The sequence below is a fragment of the Chenopodium album genome, chromosome 16 (assembly GCF_948465745.1).
Source record: "Chenopodium album chromosome 16, dcCheAlbu1.1, whole genome shotgun sequence".
Taxonomy (NCBI): domain Eukaryota; kingdom Viridiplantae; phylum Streptophyta; class Magnoliopsida; order Caryophyllales; family Amaranthaceae; genus Chenopodium; species Chenopodium album.
The window spans coordinates 35,586,973-35,610,384 of record NC_137849.1 but is presented as its reverse complement, the minus strand read 5'-3'; the positions used below and the strand labels follow the sequence as shown (position 1 = coordinate 35,610,384).

General features: G+C 33.7%; 3 protein-coding genes across 3 annotated transcripts; all 3 read left to right on the top strand.

Moving 5' to 3' along the window:
* Positions 1 to 4,916: 4,916 nt before the first annotated feature.
* LOC145585177 (protein PHLOEM UNLOADING MODULATOR-like) lies at positions 4,917 to 11,988 on the top strand. Its single transcript, XM_081641906.1, has 4 exons — positions 4,917 to 5,311; positions 9,371 to 9,765; positions 10,472 to 10,665; positions 11,036 to 11,988. The coding sequence occupies exons 1-4, from the start codon at positions 5,010 to 5,012 to the stop codon at positions 11,429 to 11,431; spliced, it is 1,287 nt and encodes a 428-aa protein (XP_081498032.1). The 5' UTR covers positions 4,917 to 5,009; the 3' UTR covers positions 11,432 to 11,988.
* Positions 11,989 to 12,692: 704 nt separating this feature from the next.
* On the top strand, positions 12,693 to 18,096 carry LOC145586416 (uncharacterized). The gene is made up of 4 exons (XM_081643253.1): positions 12,693 to 13,065; positions 14,902 to 14,990; positions 15,803 to 15,980; positions 17,803 to 18,096. Exons 1-4 carry the CDS (start codon positions 12,850 to 12,852, stop codon positions 17,866 to 17,868), a joined length of 549 nt encoding a protein of 182 aa, XP_081499379.1. The 5' UTR covers positions 12,693 to 12,849; the 3' UTR covers positions 17,869 to 18,096.
* A 2,568-nt stretch (positions 18,097 to 20,664) lies between these two features.
* On the top strand, positions 20,665 to 22,522 carry LOC145584155 (protein FAR1-RELATED SEQUENCE 5-like). The gene is made up of 3 exons (XM_081641069.1): positions 20,665 to 21,426; positions 21,875 to 22,087; positions 22,208 to 22,522. Exons 1-3 carry the CDS (start codon positions 20,665 to 20,667, stop codon positions 22,520 to 22,522), a joined length of 1,290 nt encoding a protein of 429 aa, XP_081497195.1.
* Positions 22,523 to 23,412: the final 890 nt, after the last annotated feature.

Below are 23,412 nucleotides of genomic sequence, written 5' to 3'. Positions count from 1 at the left end.
GTTTTGGAGTCAAAGCTATGACTAAATATATTAATCGTATTCGAGTAGTATGATGTGTTACCAAATGCAATTTTGTAGTAATGAAATTGTACGAAGTGCAATGTAAGAAACAAATAACAATGCAGGAGCAAAATATAAATTTTAAGGTTTTTGCTAAAGATTGGATACATTTCACATCTTATTTGTTATTTTGTTTGAAGTTTTGTAATATTTCAGTTTGTATTCATATTCCTTCTTCAGGCTGTGTCTGGTTTAGGGAGCAGTATTTTTATATCTGAAAGCTTTGGTCATGAACAAAGCTGTCAAGTCTTGAATAAGATGGTTTCATACTAAACTTGTTCTATAAAGTTTTGGAGTCGAAGCTATGACTAAACTTGTTATAGACTAATGTTTTATAGGAAAATCTCCATGGAAAAACATTCAACATACAATAAATTTGCCTAATTTTAAAGAGTTGCGTTTTCTTTAATTTAATCAATTTACTAAACTTGTCATATACAGGTCGTATTAACCATAGTAAGAAGACAATGCTTGCAATGAGTTTCATTTTTTAGCATAAGTAATAAGACGTTCACAATTAGTTTAGTTTTTAAAGTATTAACAATCATTGCCATTAGATACTTTAAAGTGTAATCTAATTATAATTTTGCAAAGTACAAGTGTAATAAATTTTTTTTTCTAAGGAAGAAAATACTTATTGTGGCTTTTTTATGAAAGGATTATTTAAAAGTCATTACGGAATAAAATCTTTTTTCCTTTTTATAAGAAGATAACCTATTATCCAAAGATTATGAGTTTTGAATAAGGAAGAACCTATTAACCACCAATGCAAATTTGTTTAGAGGTGACACAATTGTGTATGACATTTGAGTAAACTATTATTGCCTATGTTTTGTATTAACCCGAGTTACTCGGCTAGGGGTTACTCAAGTTATTTGGTCAGGGTTACTTGAGGGGCTGGGACAAGGGTTACTCGAGGGGTTCACTCAGTAAATGGTTACTTGAGGTGTTACTCGGTCAGAGATTACTTGAGGGGTCCGAACAGGAGTTACTCAAGGGGTTCACTTGGTCAAGGGTTACTTGAGGGGTTACTTGGTCTGGGGTTACTTGAGTTACTCAGTTAAGGGCTACTCGAGGGGTTACTCGGTCATGGATTACTCGAGCTACTCGGTTAATGGTTACTCGAGTTACTCAGTCAAGGGTTACTTGAGGTTTCGGTCATGGGTTACTTGAGGGGTTACTCAATCAGGAGTTACTTGAGGGGGAGGGGTTACTCGGTTAGGGGTTACTCGAGGAGTTTAGTCATGGATTATTGGAGAGGTTACTCGGTCAGGGGTTACTTGAGGAGTTATTTGATAAGAAGTAACTCAAGTAACCCCTGACCAAGTAACTTGAGTAACCCCACCAACTCGAGTAATCCCTGACCGAGAAATAATTAACACAAAGCAAGACAGAGCTCAAACATGTGATCCAATCCAAGCAATGATATTAACTTTTTTAATTTTCTATACTCCATATCAACATAAGTGTCGATGCTTATTAATTGTTTGTGATATAAATAATTACTAACATTAATATATTTTGATATGAAGTAATTATATTTTACACACTCATTCCAATAATTACATTCCATACAACTACGAATTCATGAACAAAATAACAAAAACTTTACCAAATAGATTTATTTAACTATTCACTAATGGCTTCCTAATATTGGGAAGCTCTTAATAAATTCTCATACAAAAAACAGTCTGCACTCTTCAAAGACTCATAGGATTAAGCCATGAATCATAGTAACACAACTCATATCAGTTTACAAGTGGTAGAGGCACTAGTGGAAAAAAGGTCATCCGTAACGGGCAAAAATAGCCTATCTGTAACGGTCAGCGGGCGTTACGTATGCTGCCGTTACGAATAGACAATGTTATTCGTAACGAGCAGTTATTTGTAACTAGTTATTTGTAATGGGCAAAACAAATGCCCGTTACAAATAAGTGGTTATTTGTAACGGGCAAAACAAACGCCCGTTACAAATAACCCGTTATTTATAACGGGCATTTATTTTGCCCGTTACGAATAACGGGATTATTTGTAACGGGCATTATATCTGCCTGTTACAAATAGTGTTTGATGCAATTGAAAAAAAAAATCCAGCACATGCTGGATCATTTTATCAAATAATGAGATAAATTTAAATTTTACACAAGTATAGTACATATTTAATATACAATAAGCAAAAGTCTATTCATTATCACCTCAAAATATATCAACTTCACTCATATAATGTCCATCCCAGAATAAAAAGAGCAAGTTTACATCTTAAGACTAATATAAGATTTAAATGACAAAAAAAAAGAGCAAAAGCAAATCTCAATTGTAATAATAATAAAACAAGTTTCCTCTAAATTAGTATTGAATAATTTACATCTTCCACCATTTTACAGAGTTGCTGGAACGTGGTATCCTTTTCTTCGTCATCTATCTCAAATTCTGTATCCCTTAGTCTCCAGTGCCTTTCTCGAATGCAAGCACCATCAAATAAAATGAAATTGGAAATGATCAAAAGCAAGGATAATTCCTATATCAAACAAGAAGATAAAACTTTGTAAGTAGAAGCAATGAAAATTCCCAAGTTATACGAAGGAGAAAAATCCATATTACTTATTTAACAATTAGAAACAATGAAAATTTCCAGATCTGAAAACTATATATGTACAGTATATAAATTAAAACTAACTCATTGAAAGAAGATTAAAGAGCATATTTTTAGACTTAAAATCCCAATTCACAACTAGAAAATATCTTACTTTTTTGACAGAACGTTTAGCTTTATTCAACTATAAATAAGAGTTATCAAACAAAACATTAGCCAAAAATATCTCAAACACCACAAAAAATCCCAAAATAAGCATAAAAAGTATCTCAAACATCACAAATAATCCAAAAAATCAAGACAAAGTTCAAAAATGTAAAATAAGCATCAAAACCAATACTCATTAAATAAAGACGAAATAACACAAAAATAACAAACATAAAAGAAGTTTTTTTTGTAAAAGGAGCAACAATGGTGACGGCAGCGGTTTGACGTCGAGATGATAGAAGTTTTTTTTTTTTTTTTTTTTTGAAAGAACGAGATGATAGAAGTAGAGTGAGGAAAAGATAGAGAGAGAGAGAGAGAGATTGAGTGAGGAAAAGAGAGAGAATGAGTGGAAATGAATGAGGAGAGAAGATAAAGAGGGGGAGGGCAAGGTTTGACGGCTAGAGAGTGAAACCCTAATAGTAATAACTAATGGGCTATGGGCTCCTCTCATGATCAGTTGGACTAAATTATTTGTGACGGGCACAATATGCCTGTTACGAATAATATAATATTTGTAACGGGCAATATTTTGCCCGTTACGAATATTATATATTTGTAACGGGCATTATTTTGCCCGTTACGAATATTATATATTTGTAACGGACTCCTATTTTGACCGTTACGGATATATTTAATGTAACGGGCATAGCTTTGCCCGTTACAAATAGCCTGTTACGAATGACAATTTTTCCACTAGTGAGGGTAAACTTGTCTAGCTATCTATAACACAAAACATAGATACTCAGTAGATGGTAAGCCTGCTATTTAGAAAAATATAACCTTAAATCCACTCAACAAAACTAATAATATATAACACATCTCATATGCCAGTGCTAATTATAAATCCACTGAGTAGAACTAACAGTGTTTAAGTTTTATAAAATCCACCTTTAAAATAGTACATGACATAGATGGTCAGTGAATGGTACAACTGATTTTCATTACAAAATGCCAATTCACTTTACACAAAAGTTTCAAAGAAACATTTTTATTTATTAGATGCTTAATACATTCTATAAGATTATACACCAGTACTTGTTCCAATTGCTTACTCTTAAACAGAAGTTCAAATATTAACTCATAATAATAATATTCCACACATATTCACTTAGACTTAATTAATTCCTAAAATTTAAAGTTCCTTAAACTATAAATTAGTCAACATTCTACATGCTTTTTAACAAGTATCACTACACAAGATTTTTTTTGTCATGACTGTAAAAAAAATTACTTACATATCCCTTCCCTAATAAATCTTATGGAACACATAATTTTTGTAACAATATTCTTCTTATAAGAGACTTATCAATTATGTATGATATAAATAAGTAGGATTACTTTTGAATGGCCACAAAGTAATAACGTTAATATATTTCAATACAACATAATTATACTTTACACATTTAATCCAATAATTTATAATTTATACAATTATATATCATGTACAAATTTACAAAAACTAAACCAAATAATTTATTTATACATCTTGCTAATACTTTTCTAAATTATATTCACAAATCGGTGGGCGCGCAATGCGCGCGTGCACACGAACTAGTTGAGAAAAAAAAGTCAATTGTGTCAATTATTTGGGGTGGAGGGAGATATAAATAGTGAAGATAAAAGTCAAACTTGTTGATTAGTACGATGAGCAGTGATCAGATATTTGATATTCGAAATTTGGGATAATGGATATCTGAACATGATCTGAAAAGTTTCGAATATCAAATTTCACGAATATTCGATATCCAAAATAACATATAATAGGTTTTTAATTTTGATTTGTCTTTAAAGAAAAGGCATAATAATACCCAATTTTTTGGATATTTGGATCGGATATACATTATCCGATATTCAAAATATTTCGGATATTTTTTGGATATCAAATATCCGAAAATTGATATTTGTATCCAATATCTGAAATTTCGGATTTGATATCTTAAATTAATCAAATCAGATTTTCGGATAGTTTTACTCGGCCTTTTACAGTGTCCGTATTTAGGAACTGAGGAATTATTTAAAAAAATAAAATAAAAAACATATTAAAATCAGTAAAAACATGGTCAAACACTCAAACTCAGAGCAGTGACTTTCACTAAAAACATTCAATTTCTCCCCACTTTCTCTCTCCTCCGCAACACCCACCGCCGTCATGCGGTGGTCGCCGCCGATCAGGCTCAGTGGCGGCGGCCTCGGAGTAGCAGCAATGGCGTACATCACCATTGATTATCTTCGAGAAATCTCCCCTTTATGGCATTCTCGTCTTCAACCAGCTCTTTGGTCTATTCTCTCTCTCATCGCTCTTTCTCGAATCTTCTCTTACAAGCATTGGTACGCCGAGTTTCGCGCTGTTCTTCCGTTTGTGGGGTCCGCCATTTTTCTTCTTTGCGCTCTTCTTTATGAAGCTATCTCTGTTCGTTCTGTCACGGCCGTGCTTGGGCTTGATTGGCATCGGTATGGTATTCTTCTGTTTTCTCTCTCTCCTAGATTGAGCTTAGTTCTTGAGTTAATTTGCTTGTTTTTTTTTTTAATTTTTTGTGGATTTTGGGAGTGTTTTTGTGTGTGATCTGAACTGGGTTTTCTTCCATTTTGGTTTACTTGAAGGGTGGGCTAAGTATAAGCATTAGATATGGAATTATGATGTAATTACGTGTTGAGTGGTGTAATTAATGTTAAATTAATGCTATGCTTATTTGTTGTTGTTAGTTTTATTACTCGTAAAACTTTCAGGTGTTTTTGGTGGGTTTTATGTTAATTGAAGGTTTGTTAATTTGGGAAAGATCACAGGTTATTAAATGTTGGATTTAGAGCTAGATATGGAAAAATTAGGCTTAATTATAGGGGCATAAAATCTGTGAATTCTGCAGATTTTATCATTATGAGAAATTTTCCTTATTTATGATTGAGATTTTGTGAAGGGAAAGTAGAAATATTTTAGATTGGAGGAGCTAATTGAGGAATGCTGAATGTGGACGTGGCGAGTTGGTGATTTTTGACATTAATTCAGATTGTTGTCTCAAGCAATTTATGATGGAGCAGAACTCACTACAACTAAGAAATGTATATGATCATAGACATAATTTTTTTTCAATCTTGAGCATGATATGGAATTAAGGATTTGCTCAACTCACCTCTTGTAACTTGGTCTTTTTGTGAAGGTTTATAGGGAGGAAAGCAGTTTAATTAAAGCATTATGTCATGCTTTCTCCTCTCGTTCCTCTATTTTTACTACAGTGATTTTTTTTTTGTTGGTTGCTTTTCATGGCCGGTAGTCGCATAATTGGCAAGGTTCTATGGAATATGAATAATAAGTATGGGTGATTGGTAGAATGGTAGCTATGCAACTGCTGCTCTGTTGATTGACCTTTAGATTTGACATTGTGTCTATGTGTGCTTGTCAGCTTATGTGAGTGTGATCAGTGGTAGCTGGATGAGTGTGCAAATGAGAATAATAATATTAATACAGGGGTTCTGATGAGACAAGATATCAATGACCCAAAAATCTCAATTTCTTTCATCCTCTAATTATGAAAACTAATGCAAAGTATGAAATTGAGTTAGTGTCTTATGCTATAATATATTAAAAACTGTTTTAACGCACTCTTATAAGGTTTTGTGTATATCATTAGCACAAAACCAAATTTTTTAAAAAGTAAAATAAGCATTTATTTATTAGTTGCTCTCAAGTAAAGCTTGAGGTTTGAGGTTTTGAGTTAGAGTCAATCTTTAGCATTGTGAGCTTGCCATTTTTCAAGTTGAGCTCGATTTTGAGCCCGTGGGTTTAAGCTGAGTAAATTTCCAGTTTAACTCTCGTCATTAACCTCTACATTGATAGAATATCTGCTCTTTGTCTCTCTCTCTCTCTTAAAATTTTAAAGTTGTGAATATGATTCATGACAGCTGGAAAAATGGGAATATCAAATGTATTGGATTTGACATGGAACAAGTGAATATATTATTTGTGAATAAAGATAAAATTATCAAAGGGTTTAAAGGCTAACACTATTGACTCCTTTTCGCTTTGATTATCAAGCTCTAAGTCTATAAGTGCTTACTTCTCGGCTTACACAAGTCCTTCATGATTGGTAGTTAAGAGACATTGCTTTTGATGGCTCAAATCAGGTTAGAAAAAAAATTAAGAAAAGATTGCTCTACTTCTATAGTAGACGAAGTTAGGTGGTATGCAGTGTGTTAGGGTTGCAAGCTCAACAAGAGGACTTGAAGGTGTTTAATAACGTTATTAGGGGTGGGATTGCTACTATTGTCATAGATGACGATGATGATATGGTACAACTAGAGGAACAAGGTTTGTCGGTACATGTGGATGGTAGGTTGAGTTTAAGGGAAGGTTTGTTAGGAAATAAACTAAACCTAACAAATACCAACGAGACTTGTTTTGGGAAAAGATATAATGTATCTTCTATTAATTTCTATCTTTTATGCTTTCCTAATTAGATGAGGGTTGTAATTAAGAAACTAGATAGATTTTAGGTATGTATAATCAATCTAGGATTGTAAAATATCCTAATTGATATGAGTTCTCTATATTAGAGGGTTTAAACTTACTAGGAAATTATGATGGTTCATCAATGATGATTTTATTGAGGAGGAAAATCATCTAGAGGTTGAAAACCAATGATGATTTATTGAGGAGGAAAATCATCAGGAGGGTGATTGTCTTATTTTGTAGGAACTTAATAAAGCAATACTTTTGTTTGAAGGGAGGAAATTTAAATTTTCTCATAAACATTGTCTCTTTTATTATCTTGTTTTGCTATTTATTTTACATTGTATGGAGGGATTAAACGAGGAAGAGGGAGACCAAAGATGACTTGGTTGGAAGGAGTGAGGAAGGATATGAAGTGCATGGATTTACGTGAGGATGAAGTTTTGGATCGTAAGGGATGGAGGAGAAAGATTTATGTTGATGACTACACGGAATAATCAAATTTGGTTCATGTTAGCCGACCCCACTTTTGGGATTAAGGCTTTGATTGATTGATTGATTGATTGATTGTATGAGAGGGTGGGTTCCCGAATCGATCCATTGCAAGCATCCGTTATAACACAGTGCACACTCCCTTTCTCCTCTCATTTTACTTCACATTTTGCAATAAAATTACGGAGTAATTGTTTTTGGGTAATTTTGGAAGTGTAAGCAATGTAGGATTAATGCCTCTAAATAATTAATTTACATATGAAAATGATGGTTGTGTTGCCAGTTTGAAAATAAGTGATGGAGTTATCCAATGGAAACTAGTTTTACCAGAATATGGGCTAAGATTAGTTTTGTTGATTATCAATGATTTTCTGTAACTGATGGCACCTCTCAATTTTGAAATTTATTACCAAAAGAATTTCCATATTTCCTCAATGTCTCTTAAAGATATGCTGTCCAATGAAGGGGGAAGGGATGCTCACTGTTCAGATGCATTGCCTTACCATGCTGGTCTGCACAAGGGTTATTCTCAGTAGTCATTTGTTTCCACAACATGCTTCTGCAGTTTATTACAGAGTACTTGTGATTTCTTGATTAGTATTTGGAGTTAGTGCCCAATCCCGAAGATAGGCTGTTTCCAATAAATCACTATGATAACAAAACCATTACTCCATTTCTTATCAGCAGTTGCACTCTTTGAATTTTGAAAACCCAAAATTCTTTTCAGCTGTCGTGTGGCTTGTTAATGATGGAATTTTGCTACTTATGCTGTCAATTATAGAGCTGTTTTCTTTTTCTTTTGTGTGTGTGTGTGTGCGCGCGCATTGTTGTTGGGGGGGGGGGGATTGTAAGCTAGTGGTACGTGTTGGTGTCTTTGTTAGTAATCCTGAGGCTCAGAAATTTACAATTATGAAAATAAGTTTTCTTGAGAGAGAACAGAGAAGGGGGTATTTGAAATTAAGACTTGGCTTATTAATATGTAGAAAGGCTAAAATTACAGGGCATTTGGTATTAACAGTTTGCTTTTTGTATATAAAGAAAACATATGGACAAAAGTACATTATAGTATTAGTTAATTGATTTTATTGATTTATGCTAGGAAAACTCAACTGTAGATGGATAAAATTATAGGCCATAAAAAATAGATTGTCCTATATAAAATATGACTGCACTAAAGAGAGTACAAAAATAGAGTAAAACTATATCCCATGTTAACTTATAGATTTAATGATGTTGGAGTTGAAAATTAGGTATCTAGATGACCAATTAAAAAAAAAAAAAAAAAGAAAAGGTTCCTTCTAATGATGCTAGTTGGGGATGCATACAGGAAAGCCCAATCAACTCTTCACCAAGCATTCCTCATGTTTTTGGATATAGAGAATGCATCTTTTTTTTCAATTCTGGTAAAATATTCAACCTGAAATTATTTGTAGATTTTGATTGGATGGCATGGCTCCTTTTGAGTGGATTATTTCATACATTCCTCTTTTAGGGGTAACTTAGCATGCACATCTCCATGCCCATGTATCTAAATTTTACAATTCATTAAACTATTTTTGTTTGACTTATGACAGAAATACACCTCCTCTTCCAGACACGGGCCAGTGGCTACTCCTGGCTCTGAATGAAAAGCTCCCTCAGACTGTGGTTGACATTTTAAGAGCACACATAGTTGGGCTGCATCACTTCTTGATGCTGTTTATTATGCTTGCTTTCTCTGTGCTGTTTGACTCTGTAAAAGCCCCTGGCTTTGGGCTTGGAGCAAGGTATGTGTTCACAATGGCAGTTGGCCGTCTTTTGCGGACCTTTAGTTTTGCATCAACAATTCTTCCATCAGCTCGGCCTTGGTGTGCTGCAGCTCGCTTTCAAGTTCCAGGGCATCCTCATCGTTGGGCACAGAAATATTATTTCCCTTATGCTTCGGATGCTAATGCTATTCGTCAGTTATTAAATAAGGATTATGCTTATGGTGAGTCTACTTTGTCATATTTATTCCTCAGTTCTTCTATTTTGCAATTACTTGGTCAAAATTCATGTTGTTCATCCTCTTCTTCTATCAAGGAACATCTTTCTACATGGCTTTAACAGTTTACATCCTTTCTTTCCAAGTGATCTGAGTTGGATAAATTTTGTGACCCAGAATTTTACGTGCAATCCTATGTATCTTGTGCATACTTTACAGTCAACCCTTATAATTATGCAGGATCAAAAGCTACTGCAAATGATAAAAGGTTTTGATTCATTTTGTCTTGGCTGTTTATTGTAAATGTTGCAATATATGCTGTTCTATATAAATTTGCCAAGATTAATTCAACTTGATTTAATACCTATGACATCCATTTATACCCATCACACTAATCAAGTATATACTCGGCCAAAACAAATGAGGGGGAAGAGGGTATTGGAACATCAGATGTGCACTCTCCCTTGAAATGAAGCATGACCATTAGCAGGTTATGGTGACTGGCTTTCAAGAGACATTGGGTCTTGCCATTTTGGTGCAAGTCTTGGTCTGTGTTTGTTTAATTGTGATGTAGATCAGAAAAGTAGTTAGAAGACATGGCTAGTGTAATAAAATTCTCTCAACGTTTTGATTTACAGCTGGCATGTACCTTGTCATTATCTTTTGTGCCAAGTTGCTGCTGACAGTCTAAATCTAATTTAATGTCTTGTAGCTGATCCTGGTAAATTACTTGGTGACTACCGTCCTGACTGGGGTTCAATGAACTTTCTTATCGATTTTCTACGCCCAACTCCTGCTGAGGGCTCTTCATGGTTTCCTCTGCTGAAGAAGGCTGGAGGCGGTTGCAATGACCTGGTCTACAGTGGCCACATGCTAATTGCTGTACTGACAGCTATGGCTTGGACGGTATGATGGTCACTTTCTGTATCCTTATAATTTACAGTTTTATGTTTTTTTTTTTTTTTTTTTTTTCATAGAATATACAGTTCTATGGTACTCTTTTCCTGGGAAGTGAATTAATTTAACAGACCTGAAAAACAACAAAATGAGAGGGCTATTTGCACCATGACATTTAGCATGGGTGACCAAATTTTCTTTTTTACATCACCTAGATGCTTATAAAAATAGTTTTAAAGTTCGACCTTCAGAATTACTGAATAGCTCTAGTCTCCTTTTGTTTCTCAATCCCTGTTCCGACCTTTACCGTGTTCAATATTTAATATACACAATATAACTGCTGGATATGAACTTTCTTGAATGATTGAAATTAATGCAGGAAGCTTATGGAGGTTTTAGTTCAGCCCTTGTGTGGCTTTTAGTCCTGCACAGTGCTCAGAGAGAAGTCAGGGAGCGTCATCACTACAGTGTTGATTGTGTTGTAGCTATCTACGTTGGTATCCTCTTGTGGAAAATGACAGGTTTTATATGGTCATCTCAGAATGTCTCTAGAATGAAAAGACTTAGTAAGCTAGAAAAGATACAAGGTAAGCTAATCCAGGCTGCTAAAGATTCCGACATACAAGAGGTGCAGAAACTTCTGAATGAAGTTGAGTTAGGAAGTCAGGAAAGACAGGGAGTAAGCAGTAAGATTATGTGGTTACTCCCTTTGGTGACTACTATCTCCACCTTTGCAATCATCATTTTCACGTTAATATGGGCTAGTGATGGGTAATCTGTTGCTGCAACCAGCAGCTGTGATAGACTTTGTAACATTTTTCGCCACTCTTTTTTTCTCCTACATTTGTAGCAACCTGTTATGTGTGAGAGATGGATGCAATTTTAGACGTAGTGTATTTCAAAGAGATCGACTCACAGTCTTGTTTCTTATATAGGTGATTAGGTGTTACGATATCCCCCTTCATCCTTGTGGCTACATTCATCAGATCCAGTTGTAAAAGCTTGTAATGTTTGTACTCCTATAAGATGAAACATTTTCTAAAATAGTTGAAGCTGAGACATTTTCTTAGAATTGGTAACTGATGAATGGGGCGATAGAAGATATGGGGTGTACTCCTTACACTAGGCCTTGTTACGTTCAATTAATTTTCTCTTTTTAAGTCTAGAAATGTAGATTAATTTATAAATAACTCTAAATTGATTCAAACAATTTTTATTTTATTTTTTTTCAATAGAAATTTTAGAATGTTTTATTTATTTTTTTTTTCCGGATAAGATTATACAAATAGTTTAATTTATTTAATTTTGTATTTATTTTTTATGAAAATGTATACGACCCAGTATCAAAATATGATCAAATCACTAGTTTTATCGCTCGGTAAAGTAAAAAAAAAAGGTTTTTCTTTTTTTTTTTTTTTTTTTTGGGGGGGGGGTGGGGGGGTTAGACAAAACCTTTATTAGAGTTGATTAGGGATGCCCTCACTTTCCTACGAGTATTGAAAATAAGAATATTTGCAAGCTTTTTTTTTTTTTTTTTTTTTTTGTAACATACATAATTACGAAGTATTATAGTTAATGGCTAATATACACATATAAATTGAATGTCTAATTAAGGTGATAAGATCAAAACATTGCACTATTTGTATATTTAAGAGAACCTATTGAATTCCTTCAAAAAATCGGAACCTTTATACATAGTATATTAGTACTTCGTATTATTATTACTATTTTTTTTTTTTTTAAATAATTCATTTTCTCTTACAATTCTTTTTTGGTTTGTTAAAAAAAATTAAAATACTTTTTTTGGTGTGACTAGCCACACACGCCTACACCGTGCGGTAAGATGACACACACTAAAACATTAAACCGGTAATGATCGAGTAACAATAAAGAGTAAACCCTAAGCGAGTTCCTCAGATGAGTAATGCCGGCCACGTATGAAAATTTGTGTTTCTCTTGTACAGAATACGGAGTAATTTTTATTTAAAAAAAAAAGGTCTGGTCCACTTGTACATAAACATAGCCACATTCATTCAGTTGCTCACAAAGGTAAGAAAATCATCCTCGCAGACTCCCTCCAAGCAACAGCAACTACCCATTTTTATACATCGTCATCTTCAACGTCTTCGTTTCCCCAACTCTCTCTCTCTCTCTCTTCTTTCCCTCTCTAAAAAAACCTCGATTGCTCCTGCCATGGCGATTTCTTTACCTTCCACCACCATTTCATCCCTAACCTCCGACCATTCCTGCAATTTCATTTGCTCTTCAATAACAACAAGAACTGCTAATAAGTGTTCTTCTTCTTCTTTGTCTTCTCTGCAACAACAATTTCCGTGGCAGCTTCGTCGTCAGCTTCGTATTGGAAATTCTCGCTCTCTCTCTCATCAACCTTCCAGAGTTCTTCCTCTGGTAATAATTGCAATATTTTAATTGCTGGTGTTTGCAATTTGTTTTTTTTTTTTGGTCTGATTGATTGCGATTTCTGTTTAATTTTGAATTGATATGCTGTTTTGGATTTCTAGGGTTTGATATTTGTCAATATTTGCTCTGGGAATTAATGAATATCCAATTTTTATTAATGCTAGTATTGTACTACTCCTTCCAGAATTAATATTCACGACTTCGCGTTGATATTATAATTTGAACTATTAATGTGACAACTATATTCGGACGGAGGTAGTATATCTGTACCTCCGTTTTTTTATTGGGGAGAAATTACTTATAATTGAGTATAGCCTTATAGAAATAATGTTGCAGTTAATTGAATGACATGTTGACATCTGGTTATTGAGTTGGAAGTTGTTTGTTATTTGAAGAAAAGTGTTGAAATGCTGAATATCTAAACTTCTGTGTCTTAATTTGTTATTGTGGAAAGACATGATTTAGGATTTCTGATATTTAGCAACTGAGGTCACGGAATGTTTAATTATTGAATCCATAGTGTTGATTGTTTGTTGTTCATAGGCTTCTAATGGCCTGGAACATTCCCGCGTGTCTATGACTTCGAATGGTATCGAAAGTATCAGGCTTTTATGCTTCATTCATCAGGTTGTGTAAATATGGTAGAGATGATGTGCACCTTTTGTTGACACTCTTGGCAGTGATGTATAATTTACTTGTTTGTCAAGGGTGGTGTGACTCAAAGCCACAATTATTTGAAATTTAGCAGTTTGATTTCAGTTTTCTCATGCAACAGTAAAAATTATCATCTGCCATCTAGTTTCCAGTTCTGTTAGGCTCTTTGTGGAAATGCTTAGAGAAGGTGTTATAATGATTGAGGCTGATTTATAGTCAGCACGTGTCATGGGTTTAGAGGTTTTTGAATTTTGAACCCCATGGGGCCATGATCTATTTGAAGTAGGTTAAAATGAAAATTTGCAAGGATCCAATGTGAACCACTGAACAGCATATACAAGTAGAGGGGTGGTTTCTGTTGCTTAACTAGTTTTCATAATGTTGAAGCTTTTTCCGTAGACTTAGTCCATTAGAAACTCACATAAATCGACAAGTTAGAGAGAGTGATCTATCTCTGTTATTTTTGTATAAAGCTGCAAATGTGCAACTTATGGATATTAAAGTTAGATTTATTTATATGTCGCCTTTTATTCGTGTTCATGCTAGGTTATTGCCTTTGTAATGGACCTGAGTCGAATACCTTTTTGCTCTGGTAGGTTATGTCTAAAAGAACTTCTTTGGAAATTCACCTGCTAAGCCTTACTTTTCGAGTCCACCATCCCTCCCTAGCTGGTGTTTAATTCAACAAGACTGTCTTTAGTCAAAGCTGCCCATAAAATTTAAACTGCCAAATGTGATGGTCCTGGACTTTGTATGTGGGAATTTATTATGGATTATAAAAGATGGTTTTCAGCTCGGGTGAGATTCATGCTTTAAACCCCATTAAAGATATGAAATATGGGCTCTAATGTTCATTGCTGAATGGAAAGTCTTTCACTTTCTATATTGTGGCTGGTACTGTTGACCTGTTCACCGCCTCCTTTTAAGATTCACTCCAATATTTTTATTTGTAAGTGCTGATGACTTTTTGGAATCATGAACACTCTCCTTATCATTCATGGAACCTAGCTGTGCAGTTAGGAGAGGAGAGGAGTCCATAGTAAAGCACTTTATTATGTGTCCTCTTATAGGCTTGTTTCTTATTTTTGTAAACTAATTGCAACACTTTTGATTTTTTTAATGTGCATACGCATTATATTTATTAAGGAAATCTGGTCTTCAAATCTGTAGGTACAAGCAAAGCAGCAGACATTTACTACCATTGATGAGTTGCTCAGCAACTCTGACAAACCAGTTTTAGTTGACTTCTACGCTACATGGTAGTTACTTCACTTAAGTTAATTTATTCGACTCATCATTGTGATTGATTTCTATATTTTTTTTAAGGTTTTATTATTATGCCTAACTTGCTTTTGCTCGTTTTGAGTAAGAAGAAATGTTCTGGTAAGGGATGAAGACAATAGCTGACCTTGCTTGTTGCTTCATGTATTGTCTTATACCCTTCCAAAAGCAATAAAAGGATATGTTTTTTGACACAATTGATAGCTCCAAATTGATAAGTCTTGGATCCACACAAAAGTTTTAAAATGCCTGCTTGGACTTTTATGAAGGTGTATTTGCCTGAATGCTTTTACTACCAATTTTCAACTAAAGCATTTTTCATAAACAGTATCTTGTTAACTGAGTAGAACCAAAATTCTTAACCACTGAGACTTCAGATGTATCTGGTTTTTATTATTGGACTTTATTTTTATTTTTATTTATTTATTTTTTTTTTTTTTGGGGGGGGGAGGTACTTCTGATCATCTAAAAGTCAAAAATCCCTTAGTTTGAATGCTTTCTGTGATCAGAAAATCATCCAATTTGAGAAATCACCCCTCAAATTTCTTGCCCTAAAAGCATAACAGTTTTAAAAGATAATCACAGTAAAATTACAGCACTTCTAATAGTTCTTTCAACTCCTAAATCCTGCTCTTACTTGTAGTTGACGTGTTTCTCCAACCAAATGAAATCTTGGGTATAATTTACGTTAAATGTATCTGTTTTGGGACTTCATTATGTGCAGGAACATTTTACTTTTCCTATGTAGAAAAGTTTTCATTAGAAGTTAATGTGGTGGTCCCTGATGCAGGTGTGGTCCTTGTCAGTTTATGGTTCCTATTCTTGAACAAGTGAATACCACTTTGAAAGACAAAATCCAGGTGGTTAAAATTGATACGGAGAAATATCCAGAAATTGCTGACAAGTACAAGATTGAGGCTTTGCCTACATTTATTCTATTCAAGGATGGGAAACCTTGTGATCGCTTTGTAAGTCAATTATGCTTATTGCTTTTGATTGTGAGGTTCACTTTTTAATTGTTGTTAAAAATCATTAAGATGATATTCTTGCACATCAACCTTGCCATTTGGTTGTCAAGAGGTCAGCACAATTGGTGCTGCCTCTGAATTCCAGGTCTGAAACCTGGGTTTGAGATCTTATAGGGACTTGAGAATAGGGGAGGGTAGCAGAGTATGTTTAGCAGTTTTTTAGACCTCGCTGATCTTTGGGGCAGACTGGTGTGATTCGTGTAAGATGTGACAAATGTGGAACTTCCAGATATATTACCTCTCTGTTTCAAAATAAAGAGCTTTGAAGGTTTGTAGCTCTCGGATTAGGGAGCACCCAAATGTAAAATGAAGGAACTGTTAGGTTGAAAGTCAACACATCAATGGGTCCCAAGACGTAAGGTGGGTTTCTGATTCAGTTGTGAAGGAACAAAGTAAGTGAAGCAAGAAACAATGCAAAAGCATTGTGGGTAACACTGCGATAGAGACTACAATGGAGGCTGCAGCCTATATCTTTGTTTGGTGCAAGGAAGGTGTGGTTTGCTGGTTTTTTTGCAAATTACTACTTCTGTTTCAGTTTAATCTCATTACTTACTGTATACACAAATTAGGAAAATGGGAGGGTGGGATGTAAGAGAAACTGAAAAAGGTGGTTCAAGTGTTCAACTAAGTGAGTGAGTGTAAATACTCCGTATGCGGAGTGTAAGACTAAAGGTGGATAGAGTAAGACAGAGTAAGTGGAAAGATAAAAGTATTTCGGGGTAAAAGGATAATGTAGTAAAAAGAGTTTGCTAAAAATGAAATAAATTGAAAGTGCTAAAATTTTTCAGAAACAGACTAAAATTGGAGAAGTTAGGATCAATCAGAAACAAGATAGTTTCATTAGCTTCGTTGTATAAGGATAATAAGAGATTGCTTATTAATTAATTGTAATTACTTACTCCATATTAGTTTAGGATAGAATTTTATGTTTCTTGATGTTAGTATTCTAGATCTTGTTAGATGCTACAATACTTTCCTAAGTTAAGTAGAGTCTAGGTTTCCATCCTCTATATGAAGAAGGCTTGGGAAGCATTATTTTGGGTGCTCAGTTGAGAGATACAATCCATTGTTAGTTAGAAACACTTTGAGAATGCAGTTAAGGGAGGTATTAGTAAATGCTGGTGAATTGAGAGATAACTAGGAAGTTGCTCAAAGATGTATAGTGTTTAGTTTGTGAGTTTTTTTTTCTTTCTCTTTTGGAAAGGGAGAGGTTTGCCACATAAAATCTCGGTTATCATTCTCTTTATTTTTCTCCACCAATTTTAACCAAAAGCTAATTGACAAAAAATAGTTACAACTCTTGCAAGGCTTAAAGGGAGTGTTAGTTGCTTCACCATTTTTATAAAACAAATAATATAGGAAACCCAAAAATTATGTATGGTCCTTAAATTATGATTGGGGGAGAAATTTATTTTTCCATTTGATATGCAGCTTGGATGCTAGTCTACCATTGTGTAATTGAGTTGTTGCTATTTTGAAATTATTTAAATTTAAGAAAGATTATTTTTAGTATTTTGGTAACTGACTGCTATGCACCCTGTTTCAAATGTTGCTATAATTTTATTTATTTATTTTTTTTTATTATTATTTTTTTTTTTAAAATTTAAAATAGTTTAAATTAGATGTTGAGTTGCTACTATGTTTTGTTTACAACATACAATCGCTATGTCGTTAGGCCTATACTGTGAACCTTAGCTCCAGTTTTTGTCATAGTTTCTCTGATAATCTAACACTTTGCATTGTATGCTGTTAATAAATCCAGGAAGGTGCATTGCCTGCAGATAAGCTAATCCAACGCATTGAGACTTCTTTGGCAGTGAAATCATGATTCTGAGATTTGCCTGATATATAGTGATTCTTTGGCAGCTTTGTATGTGCACGTAATTGCTGCCTTTGATCTAGCAAGATAAGCACTCAAAAAAAGGAAAATGCATTTGAGATTCAGAGAAATGAAATTATTGTCTTATATATTGTAACCATGAACCAGCTTAGATATATTTTTGATTTATGTAAAAATCAACGAGTATCACGATATCTCAGCATTTCTTTTGTTTGAGTTTGGAATGAGGTTGAATTTCTTGTGGCTACATAGAATAATTGGTAGGTGTTAATAAGCCCTCAAAAGCTCACGTCTATCAGCTTATGCATATAATTCTAGTGTTTAAGTGCCTGAGCTATTGTTGAAAGCGCCAAATACCCTACCTAGTTAGTTCATAATTAATCAAAATAACCGTGGCCTGCATTGTTTCAAGCGGTTCTTACACACACAATTTGTGTTGTTTGTGTTTTGCTTTTACTACTCCGTTGGATAATTAAAATAATAATAATATATTAACAAACGTGCATATTCGAAGAACTTTTAGAAACAAATAGCCTTAATTTCTAATATGATAAAGAGCCTTCAAAAAGTTAAAAGAGCCCCTGCCCCTACCCCTGCCTAGTGGTGTCAAAAGCACACCCGATCTGATCTGAAACCGACTCGAAAAATATCCGATTCAAATTTGGACTCGCGTGAACATAATAATTTAGTATGACTTAACTTTAAAAATTGACCCGATTCGATCCGACTATATCAGACCCGATCCGATCATCTGAATTGGCACCCCTACCCCTGCCTATGGGTTCAAAAAAACTTGACCCGATGACCTGCAAAATATTGACAAAGCAATTAGTATTATGTGCACCATGGTGCACCTAGAAATAGGTGCACCACGTTTATACTTTTGAACATTTAGTAAAAATAATATAACATTTTACAGAAAATGAACATTTAGTAAAAAAAATATGAACAAGTCACAAAAACTAAACCTAAACATGCAATTTTTATGTTCATATTTTATAAAGAAATGTTCATTTTATACACAGTAAATGTTAAGTTTATATTACAAAACTATTGAATTATTACGAGTCAAACAAACTTCTTTCAAAATTTGTCTGACTCGTAATAATTCAAAATTTGCGATTGTTCAGATTTTTTTACTAAATGTTCAAAATTTTTTTTATTGTTCATATTTTTTTACTAAATGTTTAAAAGTATAGGCGTGGTGCATTGCGATTGTTCAGATTTTTTTTACTAAATGTTCAAATTTTGCGATGTTTAGATTTTTTTTTACTAAATGTTCAAAATTCGCGATTGTTCAGATTTTTTTACTAAATGTTCAAAAGTATAAGCGTGATGCATTGCGATTGTTCAGATTTTTTAACTAAATGTTCAAAATTTGTGATATTCAGATGCTTTTACTACATGTTTAAAATTTGCAATTATTCAAATTTTTTACTAAATATTCAAAAATATAGGCGTGATGCACCTATTTCTAGGTGCACCATGATACATCTTAAAATTTGCGTTGACAAAGAGCCTTCTAAAGGTTTAAAGGGCTCCACCAACAAACAACAAAAGGTTTTACATGCAACCGGTGTGCAGTAAAAATACTGTACAACGTAAATACTCACGTGTGAACAGTGTTCCGTTTTTTTTTTCTCTTTCTTTTCCTTTTTCCAAAATAACGAACATCGACTTCCTCCTTCAAAACTCCTTCACCAAGCAACCATGGAGGAGAGAGAGAAAACTCCAATTTTCGAGATTCTTCACGCAACAATACAAACTCCAATTTTCGATCAACAATGCCGGAAAACCTCCAGATTGTCCAATTACGAAAAACCTAATGCGAGAATTTCTGCAATTACAAAGAGAAAATCAACCACCATTAACGCAACATCCAGAGAAAACATGGAGTTTCGACCTCAATCAAACATTCAGAGAAGGTGAAGCAGAGAATTTCGTTGATGATCTCGATCAATTTAATGATGATAACATTCAAAACTCAAAAATTCCAGAAATACAAATACAAGGTAATAATCTAAACAAATACAAACCTATTGTTTGTTTTTCCTTAAATTTTTGATTTGATTTTCAATAATTAATGTAGATATTGAAAATCAAGGTGTTTCAAATACATTAGAAGATGAAAATCAAGTTATTCCGAACACATTAGATGAAAATGGACAACCAGTAGATGAAGATGAAGGTAACATTCTACAAAAGTTACTTTAATTAAGGCAAAAGTTACATATATTATGGCAGAAGTTACATTGACTATATGTTTATTTAGTAAATCATTGATGCATGTCTCATGGTACAAAAGTTACCAATACATTACAAAAGTTACCTTTATTAATACAGAAGTTACTTGTATTATATACCCCTGTACTAAATAACTTATTCTTTATGCTTATGCTTAAGTGCATAACCTATATTTATAACACTCTGCTCCCATGTTCTCATGCCTCTAGGTACTTGTTTGTGATTTTGTTCATGTTGTAATTGTGATTTTGGTTACACTTATTCCTAGAAAATGCTAAATATCTCTTATTCTACTAATGCACAGATACAAATCCAAAACCAATAGATACCACTGGTTTAGATATGGAAGGATCATTAGTTGGAGTGGAAAGAGACACTTATAAATAAATTTATGACTTGTACAATCTACATGCTTCTACAGTGGGATTTTCAATAAGAAAGCATACAACAAGGTATCGCACACACAAAAGAATAGTCACAGAGAAATATTATGTGTGTTCTGCGGAAGGAAAAAGACACACTGCAGCAAATAAGACAAATATGGTTCTAATGGTTGATGAAGATAACAAGGATTTCAAACAAAGAAAACCAAGACAAGTCTCCATTACAAGAACTAACTGCAAGGCAAGCCTAAGAGCAAAAATAAATGATGATGGAAAATTTAAGGTGGTGTCACATGTATTACAGCATAATCATGAACTAACAAGAAAGCAGTGGCATTATTTGCATCGATCTGAGAGAGAAGTAACAAAAGAAAAGGCAGAAGCAATTAAAACAATGAAATCTGCTGGACTTTCAACAATGGACACTTATAATTACATGTGTACAGAAGCTAATGGAGAAGAAAACTTGGGGCATAGTGTTGTAGATCACCTCAATTTCTGCTCAAGACTAAGAATGGAACAAATAGAGGCTGGAGATGCTCAGACATTAGTGAACATTCTGATCGAAGAACAAAAAGAAGATCCTAACTTCTTTTTTAGAGTGGAATTTGACAATGAAGGTAGAATTTCCAACATTTTTTGGAGAGATGCATTGATGTTAGAGGATTACAAAATATATGGAGATGTTCTTGTATTTGATACAACATACAGAACAAATCGGTATAACCTTATATGTGCTCCTTTTGTTGGAATAAATAACCATTGGAAAAATTGTATGTTTGCATGTGCATTCATAGGTAATGAAAAAACAGAGTCATTTGTGTGGTTGCTTGAAACCTTTAAAAAATCTATGGAGAATAAAATTCCAACCTCCATATTCACTAACCAAGACCAGGCTATGGCTAATGCAATTGAGCAGGTACTACTTTTTCTATTTGAATATCATATTCACTGATTCCAGTCTCATTTTGAGTCATTTTTGTGTTCATAACTTTTATGAATATAAGTATCACTTATGTGAGTAAAAATGTTACTTTTGTGAGTAAAAATGTCACTGTTGTGAGAATAAGTGTTCAAATTTAATGACATATCACATTCTGAATGCAGGTATTCCCACACACAAGGCATAGGCTATGTATATGGCACTTAGAACAAAATGCAATAACACGATTGGAGCCCTTAAAAAGGATAATGAGTTCAAAAAAAAATTCAACAAATGCTTGAAGGGATGTGTGACAGAAACAGAATTTGAAGAAAGATGGAAAGAAATGATACAAAAATTTGATTTGGTTAATCATGCATGGTACCAAAGGGTGTACAACCTAAAGGAAAAGTGGTGTCCAACACTCAGTAAAGATTTCTTCTAGGCAGGAATTCTTTCATCACAAAGAAGTGAAAGTACGAACCATGCAGTAGGATTTAGAGCTAATAAATCAACAACACTGACAGAATTCTATGGCATCTTTGTAACAACCATAAAAAGATGGAGAAGTGAAGAGAAGTTTAATGAGTTTACCTGCAGCAAATCAATAGCCTTTACTTCATTGCCACTATCCAGAATGCTAAAGCATGCTGCACAGGTACTTCTATATTCCTTTATTACATATATCTAAGACCTGAAAACAAATAACATAAGCACATATAGAAATGATACATGCAAAGGAACATGACTGGTAGTAAGATATTGTTCTAATGTACAGGTTTTCACATTGTCTCTGTTTAGAGACTTCGAAGAGGAATTTGGCTACTCAATGGAAACCATAGTAAAAATGCTAGGGAGAACTGAAGAAAACATTATTCTTTATGAAGTATCTCTAGAAGAAAAGCCATGGTCTTCCCAACAGATAAGTTACATACATGAGAGCCAAATTATTTGGTGCACTTGCAAGAATTTCGAAGCATCTGGTTGGCTATGCTATCACTGCCTCAGAATTTTACATCTACATTCTATTACAAGAATTCCAGAGAAGTACATTACCAAAAGATGGACAAAGCTTGCAAAGTCTGAAGTATAGAATAGAATGGAAAAAAAAGGATCCAACACTCCCATATACACCATGGAAACAGATAATGATGAGAAAATATTATAACTTAATCTTAAGGAGTCAAGAAAATGAAAATGCAAGAGCATTCATGGACGAAAACTTCAAAAGCTGTATGAAAATGGTGGAAGACTTACTTGCGACTGATGCTATTACAGAGGAGGTTGCTGTAAGTGATGACAATTTTGATGTGGCAGAGAGTGCTCAGAGTAACAATAATACTGCTTCTTCATCAACAAGTACAACCATACCCACTATATTAGACCCTAAGAAAGCTGTAACAAAGGGAAGAAGCAAGAGAGCAAAAGGAGCACTTGAAAAAGGGAAGAAATCAAAGAAAAAAGCATTACCAGATCCAAATTCAGAGTTTGGATCGAAGACACCTACTGTGCGACTTTTTTGAACTTGTAGTGAGTTTGGATGAAACACAACGGCAAACTTTCCTAAACTTGTAGTAGTTTATTTTTGTTTAATGCTACTATTGACTTTCATACTGAATTTTAAATTGTGATATGGAATTGCTCATGAATTATGAACATTTATATAATGTTACACTGATACTCAAAAAAGTAATGCATATACTCGCAAAAGTGATGCATATACTCGCAAAAGTGACACTAACACTAACAAAAGTGATGCATTTACACAGAAAAGTAACACTAATACTCGCAAAAGTAACAATAATACTCACAAAAGTGATGCATCTGCTCACAAAAGTGATACTTTTTACTCACAAAAGTACTACATATACTCACAAAAGAAATATTTAACTGACAAAAGTGATATTTATATTAACAAAAGTGACAATAATAATCACAAAAGTGTCCGTTTTTTAAATGAATAAAATGGTAATATATGATAAA